At 34.2% G+C, this 17,978-nt stretch overlaps 1 protein-coding gene across 8 annotated transcripts in view; it reads right to left on the bottom strand.

The window, feature by feature from the left end:
• INPP4B (inositol polyphosphate-4-phosphatase type II B) overlaps positions 1-17,978 on the bottom strand; it is an 841,422-nt gene that overhangs the window by 212,644 nt on the left and 610,800 nt on the right. For all 8 annotated transcript variants that reach the window (XM_032246545.1, XM_032246548.1, XM_032246546.1 and 5 more), the window contains 2 exons: positions 17,831-17,903; positions 3,336-3,483 (listed from right to left, as the gene is read on the bottom strand). In XM_032246545.1, coding sequence (XP_032102436.1) covers positions 3,336-3,483; positions 17,831-17,903 — 221 coding nt within the window. The remainder of the gene's footprint in view (positions 1-3,335; positions 3,484-17,830; positions 17,904-17,978) is intronic.

The following is a 17,978-nucleotide window of genomic DNA, read 5'->3' as shown; positions in this document are numbered from 1 at the left end:
AAAAAATATATATATATATATATATATATATATATATATATATAATTCTTAAACTGTTTTCTCAGTCAGATAGCATATACCTTGAAGTAGGATTTTCAAGAACGTTTTGTGCATGACCGTTTCTGAGCTCCTGCATATGCAAGTAGGTCTGACTTCAACCACAAAAAAATTATAACCTAACCCTATATAATAATGTAAAGTCACAGCCTTTTCTCTCAGAAATCAGTAGATACTGTTCCATTGGGTTCTACGGGGAAGTACAATGCTAGCCTGATTTTACCATGTAAATGAAGAAACAAAACTGTAGACTCAGTAATCTTTCCAATGCTTTCTTTCAAGGCTTTGCACTAACTTTTCTTCCTCAAGAACACTTAAAATTATTTAGTAATGTCCAGCCCTTTGTCTTGCACATCCAACATCTTTTTTCTCATCCATTTGAACTTTTTTTCACCTTTCTTTAGCATTTTTGAAGAGCTTATTGTGTTTGCCTTCCACATTACAGACATGATTTCTTAGTGTTAAATCTTTTCTGCTGGATCTGTACATTTAATTTGGCCACTGCATTTTTAAATTTCATTATTTAGTCCATTATGCTTTTCTTCATGACCTTTTTTCTTTAGATGGTTCTCTTTGTATAGATTTCTCATTCTGTTTCACAATAACTGTATCTTCTTACAGTCTACTGAGACAGCTGGTCACTTTTTCCACAACCTTTTCCTTTTACCGTCTTCAGTCTTCAGGATGAATTTTAAAACTCTCCTTTTTGTTATAAAATTTTAAATATTCATCGTTGAATATTTAAATAAATTCTAATGATGGGAGATTTACACAGAAAACATATTGTAGAAAGCCAAAGGTATACAACCTGGTCATCACAGTCCCTGGTGAATTTTTGGAATCTATCAGGCTTTTATATCATTTATTTTTGTAGAATTAAAATGTAATTTTCTTCTTTGAACAATTCCAGTTCTAATTTTATCTCTGGCAATGGCACTTCATATTGGGGGACACTGTTTATTTGCCTTTCCCAAAACTGCCCACCAGCCCCTTCCATGTGTTAGCAAATATTATGCTGTGAAACATATGGGAATAACAAAAAGAGATACAGAGAAAGGCATAAAGAGAATGGGGTATGTGGATAATATTTTGATGTGTTAAAATAACAACAGTAATGACAGTGTCTGTGCCTACCAAAATTCAATAGCTTATTAGTTTCTTTCTCCTAATTCACTACTCATCTTTCTCCCTTGGATTTGCTACCAATGAATGAAGACAGAGGGGTATTAGTGAGAATGAGGTGGGCTTTGAAGATAGCACTGTGGAGGACTCAAAAGTAGCAGACAAGCAGTAGAAAGACAGCTGCTCATCTTTCAAGAGGTTTCTAAACTAAAGACAGAAGACAGAGGAGGGCACAAGACAGGTCTTTATCTTTCCTCTCTGTTTTCCTAGTTTGCTGAATTTTTAAATAAAGTGGTGTTAATGTTCCATCAACTAAGATTTTCAACCCAAAAATATTAGGCTAAAATTAGTTATTATGTTAAATACTACATATAGCATAATAATATATGTTAATGAATTTTAGTGTTTTATGACATGTCATTATTTTGTATTGTCTTTGTCTTCATAGATATTTTATTTCATTTATATTATTTTTATTGATATAGTTGTATATATTCTGGGAGTACATGTGATATTTTGATACCTGTATATGTGTAAGTCAGGATAACTAAGATATTCATCACTTCAAAAATTTATCTTTTGTGTGGTGAACATTAAAATTCTTCTCTTACAAGTATTTGTTATTATACAATAAATTATTGTTAACTGTAATTATAAATTTAGTATTGGCTACGTTGAGTGCAGCTATTCTGGAGCCATCTAAAGAGTAAGCCTGAGTCCTAAATTCTTAAGTCTGTTTCATCTGGCAACTCCTCTTCAGTGTTTCTTAGGTCCTGCCTGGCATTTCATGCGTGTCTACTGAGAGTCTTTCCTTATTCTACATAACTAGCCACTGTCTTCAACCCTTCCAGATGAAATGGTGATCATTACATGGCTCTTCTGGGAGTGGTTCTTGGTGTCCAGTGATCTAGAACACAACCATGTTGAGGATGATGACTCTTACATGACTTCCAAAATCCAAATTCCTGTGGTTCTACTGTAATACATAAGCTTGCTTTATCCTTCCAGGTAATTTGTTTTGTCGTCTATTGCCTAGCACTACTAGGTAGTTCTAGGTATCCTCACGGGCTTAGGTCAATATGGAATCCCTGGGGACTTCGGAGTCTACCAAAGAGTACAACACTATTAAATAACTATGTGCATTAATGTAAGAATAAGGCAGAAACCTAATTGCTATAAATTTCACACTTTGCTATGGGTTTCAGCAATTATAAAGTTAACTTTTTTAAAAAGTTGTTAATTTAATGAGATTTAGAAACTTAACAGTATTTTATATAATGTAGCATTTAGCATTTTTAAGGTTATTACAGGTGTGTTTAAAAGGCCGAGGAACACATTGATTAATCATCGTCCAGAGTACTCTTATCAACCAATCAGCTCTCAAATCCTTCTACCTTATTATAGCAACTGATTTAATTTTGTTGTACAATACTGTCCATTAGCATAGCATATTTTATTCAGTCATCTCGAATAGTTTTTAGACTAATAAGTTTCTGAAAGCCTTGCTACAAATTAGAAGTCCAAAGGAGAGTCAAATAGGAATTACTTCCGAAACAGCAACCATAAGCAGTTGAGTAAAAGACACAAGAATTATTACAACATCAAAGCTCAAATTATTGGCTAGATACCAAGGTATCCACAGAAATATAGCTCAAACCACAAATCAAAGTCACATATATAATGTTAAATTTTCTAATAGCCATATTTTAAAAGTTTAAAACAGAAACAGGTGAGGTTAACTTTAATAATATATTTCATATAACCCCAATATATCCAAGTTAACATTTTGTTATTAAATCATCTGCAAATATATGCTAAGAATTAAAGATCTGGTGTGCATCTTACAGTGATAGAACATTTCAATTTGGACTGGTCATATCTCAAGTAATCAATAGTTACATAGGACTAGTGGTCACCACAGTGGACAGCTCAGGTCTAGATTTTTATGTTATCATTATGCCTTTAGAAAAATGTTCTAGAGACAAAAATAACTGATAACATGTGAGGTAGTGCAAATGTTAACTGGCTCAATTTAGCTATTTCACAATGCATACATATTTCAAAACATGCTGCAGATTATATGTAGTTTGTCAATTAAAAATTTTTAAATGACATACAAATAAATAAAATGAGAGATAATAGTTATTTTCTCTTACCTGCACAAATCTTCTTTAATGTGAAGGGAAATCAATTCCTTAGGAATATGAAAAGAAAGAATGCTCTCTGACATCTGCTCTCGAATTCGCATCCACTTATTGTCAGATGTGGGAAATCTATATAATTTACATACTGGGTTCTTTAACACTGGGAAAAAAATAAGAAAAAAAATAGGTAAATTTTAAGCAAATGCATATCAGGTGTAGCCCAATTAACAAAACCATTAATCAAGGTAGCATTTTAATGATTCATCTGATCAAAAATTTCTTTATCAAAATCCATTAGTATATCTACATTTCTAAGAATTGTATTTTGACATCTTGTTTTTTCCAGTAGCTTCTGAGACATATAATCTTTGTTAAATTAAAAAACAATTATACATCAAGCTCCAAATCATAAAGTAGCTACTATTTATGATTTGAAAGCCACAATGGCTACTGTGGGTAATTTACTACCTACTGATTCTTCTCATCTTCTAAAACTTTACAAAGTATATATGTCTACAAATACAAATTAAAGTATAAGCATACAACTCTAAACTTTGAACAAAAACATTTCTGAATTTCTTCTGATCACTTTTAGTCAACTTTACCTACTTATATAGTAAGTCACAAACTGCGATGTTATTTTGGAAGTTTCAAAAGGCCTTACTGAATGTTACTTCTTACATGTCAGAAAGGTTCACTGATTTGGCTTAAAATCTGTTAAAATTCAAATACCATACATACTTTAGTGTCAATGAGTCAATAACACACTTTCCTGAAACCGTGTATTATTAGAAGGAAGGCAGAGAGACTGTGAAGAAACTGTATTTAGGGTGGAGGGGAAAGTGTCAAGGTAATGTACCCAAGAATTTTAAAAAAGATTCAGAAAAAGAGTATAGGATTAGATATTATGGTACCATTTGATACCTATTAGTGAAGACAGCACTCACATCACACTTTCAAGCAATCAAGGCAGAATATCATTTCCATTGCTCTTCAGCAGTGAATGCCTATGCCACACTTAAACACCAAAGCTTCGCGGGCAATAAAATATCAAGTCAGTCACCAGTCAAGAATCTATGATTAGTTGGCTTCAGTTTACAATAAAGCTAATTAAAAACATTAGTTGATATTGAGCCAGAAGGCTTTCAATAATATTGAACACGATATGTGGGCTAGATCTTCTCAATGTACAGGGAAAAATTCTTTTCAAAATTTTAGGGTCTGTAAGACCACCATATTTCATTCACTACTTGGGTAAAAATATATCATTTTGAACACTGAAATGAGGATCTATTCATACATTCCCCTGCAATCATCCATTCTCAAAATTACATACACTCTGGACATTATCGTTATCAAACTTGGTACCATGATGGAAACCTTAATTCCAAACATCCCATTCTTCAACCACCAGATTCAAATCTTCTAGTACACTTACATACTCCTGCCAAGAATTAGATAGCTCTCACTTTTCAACAGTATCAATACACAGAATACAGTACACTATTTCCAGCATGTTGAGAGAAAATACTGCATTTTAAAATCTACAGATGTATGTCCCAAAGATTATCTTTTGAATATAAGCATAATATTTAAATTTTGTCAATCTGGTTTGTTTACAGAATATATACTTAGAGTTCATTATCTTTACTTTCTTTTGCCTTAAATATAAGAACATACAGCCAGTCAATAAAAGAAAATTAAAAGTTTTATTCATTTGTAAAGTGACAGTGTTTCAAAGATGTAAGAATTTTATTATTGCCTCTATTATAGTATCTTTGAAATAGGAAGAGGAAAAAAAATATGTACTAAATTTATTATGGTGTCCATATACCAAACAAGAGTTCTCATGAATTCCCAATATATCTAACATGGTTAGGAATATGAATGCATCGTTTTGTGGTAAGACAAGCTTCAGTCCTTGAAATGGCCAAGTTGTCTGTTATTTAGTGACATATAAATATTTAATTACTGGGTTTATCTAGGCTCAGTATAAGAGCGATTTTTTAAATTCTATTTTTTTCATGATTCAGAGCTTTTGTATCTCCCAAAGCATGGTTAAAAATCCTTGGATTTTGCTTGCCTTTTATACATTAATAATAATTTTTTAGAAAAATTGTATTTTTATTTATGTCACAAAATATAAAAGCCCTCATTTTCTCTGTTGACCTCAAAACAAATCCTTCTACTTTATATTCTATTGTTTTCGACCCCAGGAGTCCAAGCCCAGCCTGAGTAACAATTTTGTAACAGGGTCTCACCCAGGCTAGAGTGCAGTAGTGTGATCTCAGCAATCTTCCTGTCTCATCCTCCCAAGTAGCTGGGACCACGGAAGCATGCAAATTTTGGTAATTTTTTTTTTTTTTTTGTAAAGATGGAGTTTCACCATTGTTACTCAGGCTGGTCTTGAACTCCTGGGCTCAAGCTATCTGCCCACTTCAGCCTCTCAAAGTGCTGAGATTACAGGTGTGAGCCATCACTCCTGGCCTTATTGTTTCCATCCTAATACTCTTCAATGCACTTTGAATTTAAACCTTGGTTGAAATAGATTAAGTAGAAATCAAGGGTGGTTTGATTAATGAACTCTACAGCTCTCCTATAACTATGTGGTATACATCATCCAAGGACTCTCTAGAAATGCTGCTGTTTATAAAGAAAATATTTGGGACAATTTAAAAACCAGGCAGTTTAATCATGCAAAAAATTTCCAGTAATGTTGCTGATTTAACTTTAATGTTATGGGTTCTAATTTTTGAGATGCGTAGGTCTCCAAACATTACTACTAAATTGTATGTCTTTATCATTTAATCTCAGTGCAGATATAATGGAATCTACTTTGCAATCTTGTTTGATCCAGCAGTGTTGCTTATTAAACACCTATCATGTCTGAAGCAAGAATATCTCCTATGTATCATAAAATACAATATAATGGAGTGTTATTTTTAAAATGAAGAAATTAGGTCTGACCTTTAAATGCCATGCAAACTCATTACACAAAGAGCAAATAAAATGTTCTCAACTCAAAATTCTTGCTGGTCTGATGGAAGGGAGATTTTGTTATCCTCACATAAAAGAAAAACATGGTACTCATGTATTGAATATTGAACAATGGGCCACAAAAGATAAATATTTTGTCAACTTTAAAAAATTGATTCTTCTCTATATCATAAAAACTCTGCTCACATACATTCCAGCTGTGTAAATAAGCAAACGCCTGTGTAAATGACTTTCATCTCTGGCTCTCCACTGGTGGCAAGTATTTATCCATGCAGGAGATGGCTTGCTGACCATACAATAGGCTTATCCCAATAACAGTAACTGTGTAATACCTACTATATGTTCTTTTTAAAGAGAGCCCTGTGTGTATTCTCATCTTTATTTTTTCACTGCTTTTGCTGTACAATTGCTAAAAATATCATGTGACTGATTGTACCAGAAGAAAAGTAGCTGAGATGTTTTGGACCATATCATTGTATTGTAATGATAATGTGTGTAAAGTTCTAAACTAGTCCAGATCTTGATTGACACATTCCCCTCGAGGTCCACCCCCTGAGATAGAACACAAAGTAAATGGCAGATTTTTCTTTCCTTTGAAACTGCTGCACAACTCAAATTTCTATATTGTTTCCCCCAGACTGTAATAGGGACATTTAACAAGGTAGCATGCCACCTGCTTTTCCATGGATTCAGTAATGGTGAAAGCCAAACTGCTGCAGTTCTGAATTATCCAAAGTAAGGATGCCAAGGAAATGTTCAACAAAGCCAGCAGGGATAAAAAAGACTGCTGCTCAAGCAATCTTGGAGCAGAAAAGATAAACCAGAGACATCATAGGGATGGCTTTCTCCTTGCTGTTTCTGTAAACAAAGGTATGTTAGGGATATCAGTAGGTTGACTGGTCAAGAAATTTTAGAAATACAGATTCAGGGTCCAGGGATAATAAAAAAGCTCAAACATTTATTTCACTAGGTTATCTTGTATATGTTTCTCCAGAGGAAGCCAATCTGTGATTATATTCACATACTTTCTTGCTTGCAGTACATGATAGAAGTAGCATAATAAAATGAATCCAACTTCATTGGCTTCGGGTCTTATAGATTCATTATTTTACTACACTGCAGATTCTTGTAGAGCATCAATTCATTACAAAGTTTTAATTATGTTGTTTAATTAATTATACAGCTAAATGTACCTACATTGCCTATCTTCCAAAAGCTACATTATACTTTCTAAGGGTAAGTCTGTAATCCAATTAGATACTGACACGGCCTCATTTGTATTTGAAGATACCTTAGACTTAAATACATAATAAATGAAAGCTGGCTTTTTTAAAGACTGGATGAGCACTGAGAAACTTAAACAGAAATAACAAAAACACTGTCCTTAGCATGGCTTCAGAAAAATGACGGTAAGAAAAACATAAGAGGAGCTCAGAATACACAGCAAACAGATATCCTGAATCCAGCCAAACTTGCAAATTCTTGGCCAAAAATAAGAAAAACTCTTACAGATGTCATACTAAAACACAAATGCGTTATTTGTCTGCAGTTGGTGACAACTGGTGAATTTCATCTGTAGAATTTGGATTTAGATCTTGGGTGGTTAGAAAAATGGTTGGCCTTAGCTCTGTTCATTCTGTTTCAGTTAGTGAAGGATACAACCTGTAAAGCTAGAAGATAGCTCCTATTTCATGCTCAGAAACCCGGGACAACTCGTAATCTATTGCACTCATCATATTGTTTCTTGTCAATATGCCTCTGGTCAAGGCATTCCATGAAACTCACAGGAACCCCCAGCTTTCCTAACCACATGTAATCATCCTATCAACTCTGCTCAGCTATCACCTCCTCTAGGAATCCTTCTTTAACCTCTACTATCACCCTCCCTTTATAGGTGTCTCTTCTTTTTACTTCACACCTCCATCTGTATCAAGGTTCTTACCAACTGTACTACAGTAGCCTGTTTAGTGGTCCATGTTTCCCATAGGAATATGAGCTGTGGGGTGGGGGGGAGGGTAGTGGTGGAGAGGGCCATGTGGTTTTTCTTGTTCTCTTTTTTCCTGCTGCACTTAGTATAATGCCAAGCCAATAGAAACATTTCACACAAATGAGCCTTAGATCTTGCGACTCAGATGTATTCCATCATTATTCTCCCCGTGAAGAGAACAGGAGGGATAAAAGCAAGAGGGAAGAGCATAATTAAAAGCCCCCCTGCAAGAGGGAGCACAGGCATCAGAATCAGGGAAAAGATTAACCATAATTGAAAGACCTCTTCATGTTCTTCCATAAAATGTTAACCTTTTGACGATTACCACTTTCTTGCCTGTTTTACTTTTCTTCTAGTTTACCTAAGTGAGGAAGAGGAGGAGATAAACAAACTTACAAAGATAGCTGAAACATTTAAAGGTGTCTAAGAGATGGTTCTATTCATTATTAGATAGCGAAGTTTACTCTTCCATTGGAAGCTACTTAACATCTTAAGTTAAATCCTGTGTTAGCACACAGTAATGAAAACATATGGAAATTTCAAAAGAGCAAAACGTGTGGATTACATCACATTTGCTAAAACAGCAAAGGGCAAATAAATCTAGACAGGAAGTGAAAAGAATCAAGGGACAATATCATGAGTCAAGATGGTCCCAGATTTTACATACTAAAGAGATGTAAACACTGAGGCAAAATTCATTTAAATCATATGGAGAAAATATATTTTTGTTATTATAAAATGAATACCATCTGACATTCAACAAGGTAGTGAATTTTTTACCACATGAATGAAAAGAAAAACGAGAAAAACTTGGCATTTGCTTTTGGCTGGAATTCATCAGGACTCAAAATGACTAAAGGAGGAACTAGTTTTGACAATGTCTTAAAATATCCTCAATCACGCATTGCTTTGGATGAGGGTGGTAATGAGGGGAAAGTTATCTCAACATTTAGCTCAATTGTGTGGTATTGTGAAAGTCAATTAAAATCAATGGTGCTACATGAGGCAGAACAAAATTTATTATTATTATTTTAAGTTCTGGGACACATGTACAGAACGTGTAGGTTTGTCACATAGCTACACTCATGCCATGGTGGTTTGCTGCACCCATCAACTCATCATCTACATTAGGTATTTCTCCTAATGCTATCCATTCCCTAACCCTGCATCCCTCGACAGACCCCAGGGTGTGATATTCCCCTCCCTGCGTTCATGTGTTCTCATTGTTCAACTCCCACTTATGAGTCAGAACATGTGGTATTTGGTTTTCTGTTCCTGTGTTAGTTTACTGAGAATGATGGTTTCCAGCTTCATCCATGTCCCTGCAAATGAAATGAACTCATCCTTTTTATGGCTCCATAGTATTCCATGGGGTATATATACCACATCCACATTTTCTTCAACCAGTCTATCATTGATGAGTATTTGGGTTGGTTCCAAGTTTTTGCTATTGTGAACAGTGCTGCAATAAACATACGGGTGCATGTGTCTTTATAGTAGAATGATGTATAATCCTTTGGGTATATACCCAGTAATGGTATTGCTGGGGTCAAATGGTATTTCTGGTTCTAGGTCCTTGAGGAATCGCCACACTGTCTTCCACAGTGACTAATTTACGCTACCACCAACAGTGTAAAAGCATTCGTATTTCTCCACATCGACTCTAGCATCTGTTGTCTCCTGAATTTTTAATGATTGCCATTCTTACTGGCATGAGATGGTATCTCACTGTGGTTTTGATTTGCATTTCTCTAATGACCAATGATGATGAGCCTTTTTTCATATGTTTGTTGGTTACATAAATGTCTTCTTTTGAGAAGTATCTGTTCATATCCTTCACCTACTTTTTGATGGGGTTGTCTGGTTATTTATTTTTTCTAAATATGTTTAAGTACTTTGTAGATTCTGGCTATTAGCCATTTGTCAGATGGGTAGATTGCAAAAATTTTCTCCCATTCTGTAGGTTGCCTGTTAACTCTGATGATAGTTTCTTTTGTTGTGCAGAAGCTCTTTAGTTTAATTAGACATCATTTGTCAATTTTGGCTTTTGTTGCCACTGCTTTGGATGTTTTAGTCATGAAGTCTTTGCCCATGCTTATGTCCTGAATCATACTGCCTAGGTTTTCTTCTAGGGTTTTTATGGTTTTATGTCTTACATTGAAGTCTTTAATCCATCTTGAATTAATTTTTGTATAAGGTGTAAGGAAGGGGTTCAGTTTCAGTTTTCTGTATATGGCTACCCAGTTTTTCCAACACCATTTATTAAGTAGATAATTCTTTCTCCATTGCCTGTTTTTGTCAGGTTTGTCAAAGATCAGATGGTTGTAGATGTGTGGTGTTCTTTCTGAGGCCTCTGTTCTGTTCCATTGGTCTACACCTCTGTTTTGGTATCAGTACCATGCTGTTTTGATTACTGTAGCCTTGTAATGTAGTTTGAAGTCAGGTAGCATGATGCCTCCAGCTTTGCTCTTTTTGCTTAGGATTGTCTTATCTATATGGGCTCTTTTTGGTTCCATATGAAATTTAAAGTAGTTTTTTTCTAATTCTGTGAAGAAAGTCAATGGTAGCTTGATGGAGATAGCATTGAATCTACAAATTACTTTGGGCAGTATGACCATTTTTATGATATTGATTCTTCCTATCCATGAACATGAAATGTTTTTCCATTTGTTTGTGTCCTCTTTTATTTCCTTGAGAGGTGGTTTGTTATCTTTGAAGAGGTCCTTCACACCCCTTGTAAGTTCTATTCATAGGTATTTAATTCTCTTTGTAACAATTGTGAATAGGAGTTCACTCATGATTTCACTCTCTGTTTGTCTATTATCGGTGTATAGTAAAATCAAAAACAGAGCAAGACTCCATCTCAAAAAAAAGAAAGAAAGAAAGAAAGAAATTCTTGTGATTTTTTGCACATTGATTTTGTATCCTGAGACTTTTCTGAAGTTGTATGTCAGCTGAAGGAGATTTTGGGCTGAGATATTAGGGTTTTTTTTAAATACACAATCATGTCATCTGCAATCAGAGACAATTTAACTTCCTCTTTTCCTATTTTAATACACTTTATTTCCTTTTCTTGCTTGATTGCCCTGGCCAGAACTTCCAATACTATGGTGAATAGGAGTGGTCAGAGAGAACATCCTTGTCTTGTGCCAGTTTTCAAAGGGAATTCTTTCAGCTTTTGCCCATTCGGTATGACATTGGCTGTGGGTTTGTCATAAATAGCTCTTATTATTTTGAGATACATTCCATCATTACCTGGTTTATTGAGAATTTTTAGCATGAAGGGGTGTTGAATTTTATTGAAGGCCTTTTCTGCATCTGTTGAGATAATCATGTGGTTTTTGTCATTGGTTCAGTTTATGCATTGAATTACGCTTATTGATTTTCATATGTTGAATCAGACTTGCTTCCCAGGAAAGAAGCTGACTTGACCGTGGTGGGTAAACTTTTTGATGTGCCGCTGGATTCAGTTTGCCAGTATGTTATTGAGGATTTTTGCATTGATGTTCATCAGGCATATTGTCCTGAAATTTTCCTTTTTTGTTGTGCCTCTGCCTTGTTCTGGTATCAGGATGATGCTGGCCTCGTAAAATGAGTTAGGGAGGAGTCCCTCTTTTTTCATTGTTTGAAATAGTTTCAGAAGGAATGATACAGCTCCTCTTTGCACCTCTGGTAGAATTTGGTTGTGAATCTGTCTGATCCTGGACTTTTTTTGGTTGGTAGGCTATTAATTACTGCCTTAATGTTAGAACCTGTTGTTGGTCTATTCAGGGATTTGACTTCTTCCTGGTTTAGTCTTTGGAGGGTATATGTGTCCAGGAATTTAACCATTTATTGTAGATTTTTTAGTTTATTTGAGTAGAGGTGTTTATAGTATTCCCTGATGGTAGTTTGTATTTCTGAGGGATCAATGGTGATCTCCCCTTTATCATTTTTTGCTTATTCTCTCTTCTTTATTAGTCTGGATAGTGATCTATTTTGTTAATCTTTTCAAAAAAACAGCTTCTAGATTCATTGATTTTTTTGAAGGGTTCTTCATGTATCTATCTCCTTCAGTATGAGGCAGAACAAAATTTTCAATGAGAATTTTTCAGTAATATTTAAGAAAAGTAATAAATTGTTTTATTCCAAACCTATATAATTTAATTCAAACATCTTTCTCACAGGAAGAAAAATAATGCAGTTTTCTATTATCTGAAGTATAAATTCAGATAAGATTCATTATTTATTTACCATTTAACAAGAATAATTATATTGTGGTATGGTAGAGCCTTAGTGTGCTCTGGAAGGAAGGAAGGCATCACCTCTCCTGCCCCTGCCCTCCAGCCTCCTGTGCTCCCATCTGCTCTAGACACCTTCCGCTTCCATGACACGTTATATTGTACAACACCAGAATGATGCCTCACTGACTTCTGACCACCCCCATCCCAAGATCAGGTTAGCTCTTGGCATTTTCCCCTTTAAGAGGGTACCAGTGAATGGATTGCATCTACATCCAGACTCAGATCTGTCCATGTATGAAGCCTTTTCCCCATGATATTTAAAAAAGAAAAGCACTCTTTCCTCTCCCTCCTTTCCCTCTCTCTGTTTTTATCCCTCTGTCTCTTTCTCTCCATCTCTGTCTCTCTGTCTGTGTTTCTCTCTTTCATTGCATGTGTGTGTGTGTGTTTAGGCTTAGGAGTCACCATTATTTAAAGGGCCATGTGGGAAAATCAGCTCTCTTGCTTGTTTCTCTTGAAATCTCAGGGGCACATTCAGCAGGGCTGGAAATTTTTATTCCTTATAATGAATTTTTTTAACCAATAAATATTAACCAAGTTCTAACTGATTGGAGTTTTGTAGATCAATGGGAAAGGGTGCATGCTAAATAATGAGGAATTCAATTTATAATGTTTAAGTGTCCAGTGCATATTAACATAAAAGGATATGTGCTGCAAATTAAAAAAAAAAGCAATGTTCCTTCTTCCTAAGTAGCTTACAATCTAGTATCTTCTTCAAAGCAACAAAAGTAGATGGTTTAACCCTATTTGAGGAAAAAGAATCAAAGCTGTGAAGCAAGAAGTATAAATACCAGTAAGTTATCCACATAGGAGGATAAACTGTACATATTTATGACTAATGGCAGCACAGTCTCCTCATCTTTGTTTCGACTCCAACTCATACAGTCATGGAAATTATTGCTGTTAGATATATAAAAATATTGCATCAGATCTAATGCGTGCCGATTGGGGGAAACTCACTCTAAATGGGACCATAATACGAAACTTTGTGACAGGGTCTATAAGCTTCTCAGATTTGGCATGGTAATATGAGGGTCTATGGCCTGAAGTACTCTATAGAATTATATAATAATTTTACCAAAAAAGAGAGAATTAAGAAATTAGCAGAGAATTGTCTTTATGACATTTTTTAATGTTTTATCACTGGTCAGACTTTTTAACTGTAAATAATAAACCGAGAAAGAAAACTGTAAATGACAAATGTTCCTCCACATAGAACTCATGAAAATGAACACTTTTGTGAAGTGGTTCTAAGAAGAAGGAGAACATAGCAAAGGCTTACCTATGCTACATCAACTTCAAACACTGAAGAGCCAAAAAGGAAGTCAAAAATTGTTTAGGTTAATTTGGTCATTTAAAAATAACTGAAAGGCAAAAAAAGCTGAAATGTCTTTCAGGATCAAACTGCTGGTTGAAAATCTAGGTTTTAAAACAGTTCTTCTGTCAGCCCATCCTGTGTTCCTGTATTAATACTAGCAGAGCCCTTTTATCATTGTTGTGCTGCAGACAAGGTGCCTTAGTTAGTGCGACTCAGGCACCAAACTCCATGACTATATGAAAGATCTTACCATCTCCACTTCTATATAGTCAAAATTCACTTCCCCTAGTCCCCTTTCCACCCCATCTCCAATAGCAAATACTTTAAAGCTTTCTTAGTACTATTTTGCTTAAATAAGAAAATCATTAGAGATAAGTCTACTCTTTAACAACTTAATTTTATAAGTTATGTAATTAGAAAGTCAAATCAAGAACTTTACAATTCTAATACAAACTGTGTCTTCTAGTGTGCCTTGTTTGTTTTCCCATGTAACTCAGGTACTTATATATCTTTGTTATGGATTGTAAATTCTACCCCATCGCTTCCTTATTTTTTCTCTTCTTCTACCCTGAATTCCCCAGATTCCCACCATACACATTCAACCTGCAAGGGTATGGAAAGGGTCTAGAGGAAAGTGTTTTTCTTCTTAGTTTTACTACAGAGAAGTGAATTTCCTGATTTATACCAAAATCTCTAGAGATGTAAATAGAATAGTGAAGAACTGATATGAGATATGGTATTCTCTCCCACTCAGTAAATAGTTCATAACTCACTGGAGACTGAAAAGCTCCATTTAAGACATTAATACAAAGACTTGAGAAGAACGTCAATAGCTCACTTTGCCTACAGATTAAAGAAATAGCACATGGGTATAGAATGGATTAATTCCAAAGTTGCTGAGTTTAGATAAATAAATAAATAGAACAAAAGATAAAAGTACACAGGCCAAAGTCATACATATACATATTCTATATCTGCACAATGCACCTTTATATTTTGAACAGAAACATTTTATGAATAGCACTTAGTTGTATTTTTATAAGGTTTTAAAAAATCTAGTCTTTAAACATTTGACTTTAATTTAGTCTGATCTTTCTCTAATATAAGATGATTACAAGAAAAATATCTGTTGCAAATATCCTAGGTTCAGAGTGGTCCTCCAGAGGTTTACTGGACTAAAGACATTTAGAAATATCTTTAGAACTAAGTGGACTGTCACCACCAAACTGTCACCTCCATGAAAGGAGAAAAGCCATAATCAATCATCTTTCACTGTACAACATATATTTAAAATGCAGAATGCAGATGCTCCCATAAATTTCATGTCAGTAGTTTTTGTCATATTACAATTTATATGTAACAAACAAATACCCTGGTAGTCTGGAATAATTAATATGGCTTCCAAGACTTGTGCCTTACAGGGCTTATGGCACAGCTATGGAGAAGTAAAGATCTATTTTTCAGTATGATCTCTCTCCTCTTTTTCCTTAAGTAATATGTTTGCTTGATTTTAAAGTAATGTTTCTCTTTCTCCTTGAACTTTGTACTTAATCAATAAGTAACACAAAATGGCACTTCCTTTTTGTGTATAAAAAGTTATAATGTTCACATAAGTCAATCCTTAAACTTTGTCTTATAAATATAGTATAGATGATTTTGGTGATAACCTGAGTCAAGCTGTATTTAACACGAACTTAATATCCCACTCGAATTTATTTTTAAAAATTGGCATTTAGTGAATCAAATATATTATAGTTTATGAACACAGTAAAGTAAAGAACTAAAGGTTTAGTTCAGGTTGAAAACAAATGTGAGGAGATCCCTTTGATAATACATTAAATATTTTAGAAGCACTAACAACTCAGGTGCTTTTATAATGTATGGTTGATTTATTAAAAGCTGTCTGGGTAGACCCTTCAAAACACTATTTAGCACATACTGTGTAATATTATATCTTTCATAAAAACAAAAAATAATCCCATTTCATTTGATCATAGTTTGAGAAGCATCTGTGCCTCTTTGGTTTAATTCTTCATTCTGTGTCAGTGGACTTGATATTTTGAAACATAATTCTCAATTAAATTGTATTTTATTTATCTGTGTGTATAAACAGAGCCAAAGAGATATCTCTCCTTCTCCTTTCCCTATTATTGACTGCCTCTTGCAAGAGAAAACTGCTAATAATTTAGAAGTTATGAATTTGTAAGCCTTTGAATTTCTGTATTATTCATTAATCTGATTATCATGCTGTGTATGTCACTGCTTAAATGTACAACATGGCAGGGCTAGAAAAAAGAGTAAGGTATTTTACTTTAACACCAATTTGTCGATTAATGCTTTCTCAGTAAAACCACAGCCTATTACTTATGAGCAAAGGCTATGGAATTGAAGTGGATTTAAATTCTGGACCCATTGTTTACTGCATAGGTGACCTTGAAGACTTCCTCATTTGTGAAATAGGATAATGATAGTACCTTCCTCATAGCACATGTCGCAGGATTATCTAAGACAAGGCATATAAGGCACTAACATATTGCCTGTCACTATAGCAGTCATCATTAACTAATGGTCATTTAATTTACATTATCATTTAAATATCAGTTCCATAGTTTTACATATTCATATTACCACATGTTTTAACTGTACGATATGTCTCAATTTTATGCATAAATACACTTAATATATAGTTTGATACATATTACTGTAATACAGTACACATATATATACCCAAGAATGCACAAATGTGATTATGAAGTTTTCCTACTGAATCCATATATCTATTGTTTTAACAACTTTATGAGTAGTTATATATTTAGGAAGTCAAACTAAACAAGAGCTTCACACTGTCTTCTAGTGTTTCTTGTTTTGGATAATACATGATCCAATAGCTAAAAGAAATTTACAGTCATGTGCAGTTTAACAAGGGGATATGTTCTGAGAAGTTAGTCACCAGGCAATTTCGTCACTGTGCAAACATCATAGAGTGCACTTACACAACCTAGATGGTGGAGCCTACTACACACCTAGGCTACATGGTATCACCTATTGCTCCTAGGCTACAACCTGTATAGTATGTGACTGTGCTGAAAACTGTCAGTAACATGGCACAACCATATTTATGTACCTAAACGTATCTAAACATAGGAAAAGTACAGTAAAAACATGGTATAAAAGATTAAAAATGGTACACTCATATAGGGCACTAATCATGAAGCCTGCAGGGCTGGAAGTTGCTCTGGATGGCTCAGTGAGTGAATGGCGGATGAATGTAAAGGCCTAGGACATTACTGTACAACACGGTAGACTTTATAAGCAGTGTACACATAGGCTACATGACATTTTATAAATCTTTTTCAATAATAAATTAATCTAGAGTTAATGTAATTTTTTTATTTTATGAACTTTTAAATTTTCTTAACTTTTTGACATTTTTATAACAACATAGTTGAAAACACAAATATATTGTACAGCTATACAAAAATAATTTTTCCTTATTCTATAACTTTTTGTTATTTATTATTTATTTATTTATTACTTTTTTAACTTTTTGTTAAAAGCTAAGACAAAAACACCCACTTTAGCCTAGACCTATACAGAGTCAGGATCATCAGGATGTCACTAGGCAACAGGAACATTTTAGCTGCTTCACAATCTTATAAGATCACTGTCATATAGGCAGTTGTCATTGGCCAAAAGACTTTATACAGCACATGGCCATACTCGTTTTGCCATATAGCTAGCACATTTATCTTTCCTGTGGAATTGTACAATCTTCCCCCATTATGCTGGACCCTCATGATTTCCCAGTGTATTTACTAAGCTTCACAAACTACTGTAAAAATGCTGATTCAGTGTTGACTTTTTATAAAATTAAAATTCATTTTCACATGAAATTAACATAAGTACTTAAAACTGAGTTACATACCTGAATTCAAAAAAGGCAGGTTCTCTTTTCCGCTCACACTTTCTGGGGCTGTATATTCACATACGAGGGCACACTAGGAATAAAATGTAAAAAACAAAATTGGAAAATAATTAAAACAAGAAATGATATTCTTTTATTTTCTTTGCAA

Source organism: Sapajus apella, unplaced genomic scaffold (genome assembly GCF_009761245.1).
Source record: "Sapajus apella isolate SASKATOON/1434 unplaced genomic scaffold, GSC_monkey_1.0 scaffold61, whole genome shotgun sequence".
NCBI classification, from domain to species: domain Eukaryota; kingdom Metazoa; phylum Chordata; class Mammalia; order Primates; family Cebidae; genus Sapajus; species Sapajus apella.
The sequence above is the reverse complement of the archived record's forward strand: the minus strand, read 5'-3'. Positions and strand labels throughout refer to the sequence as shown.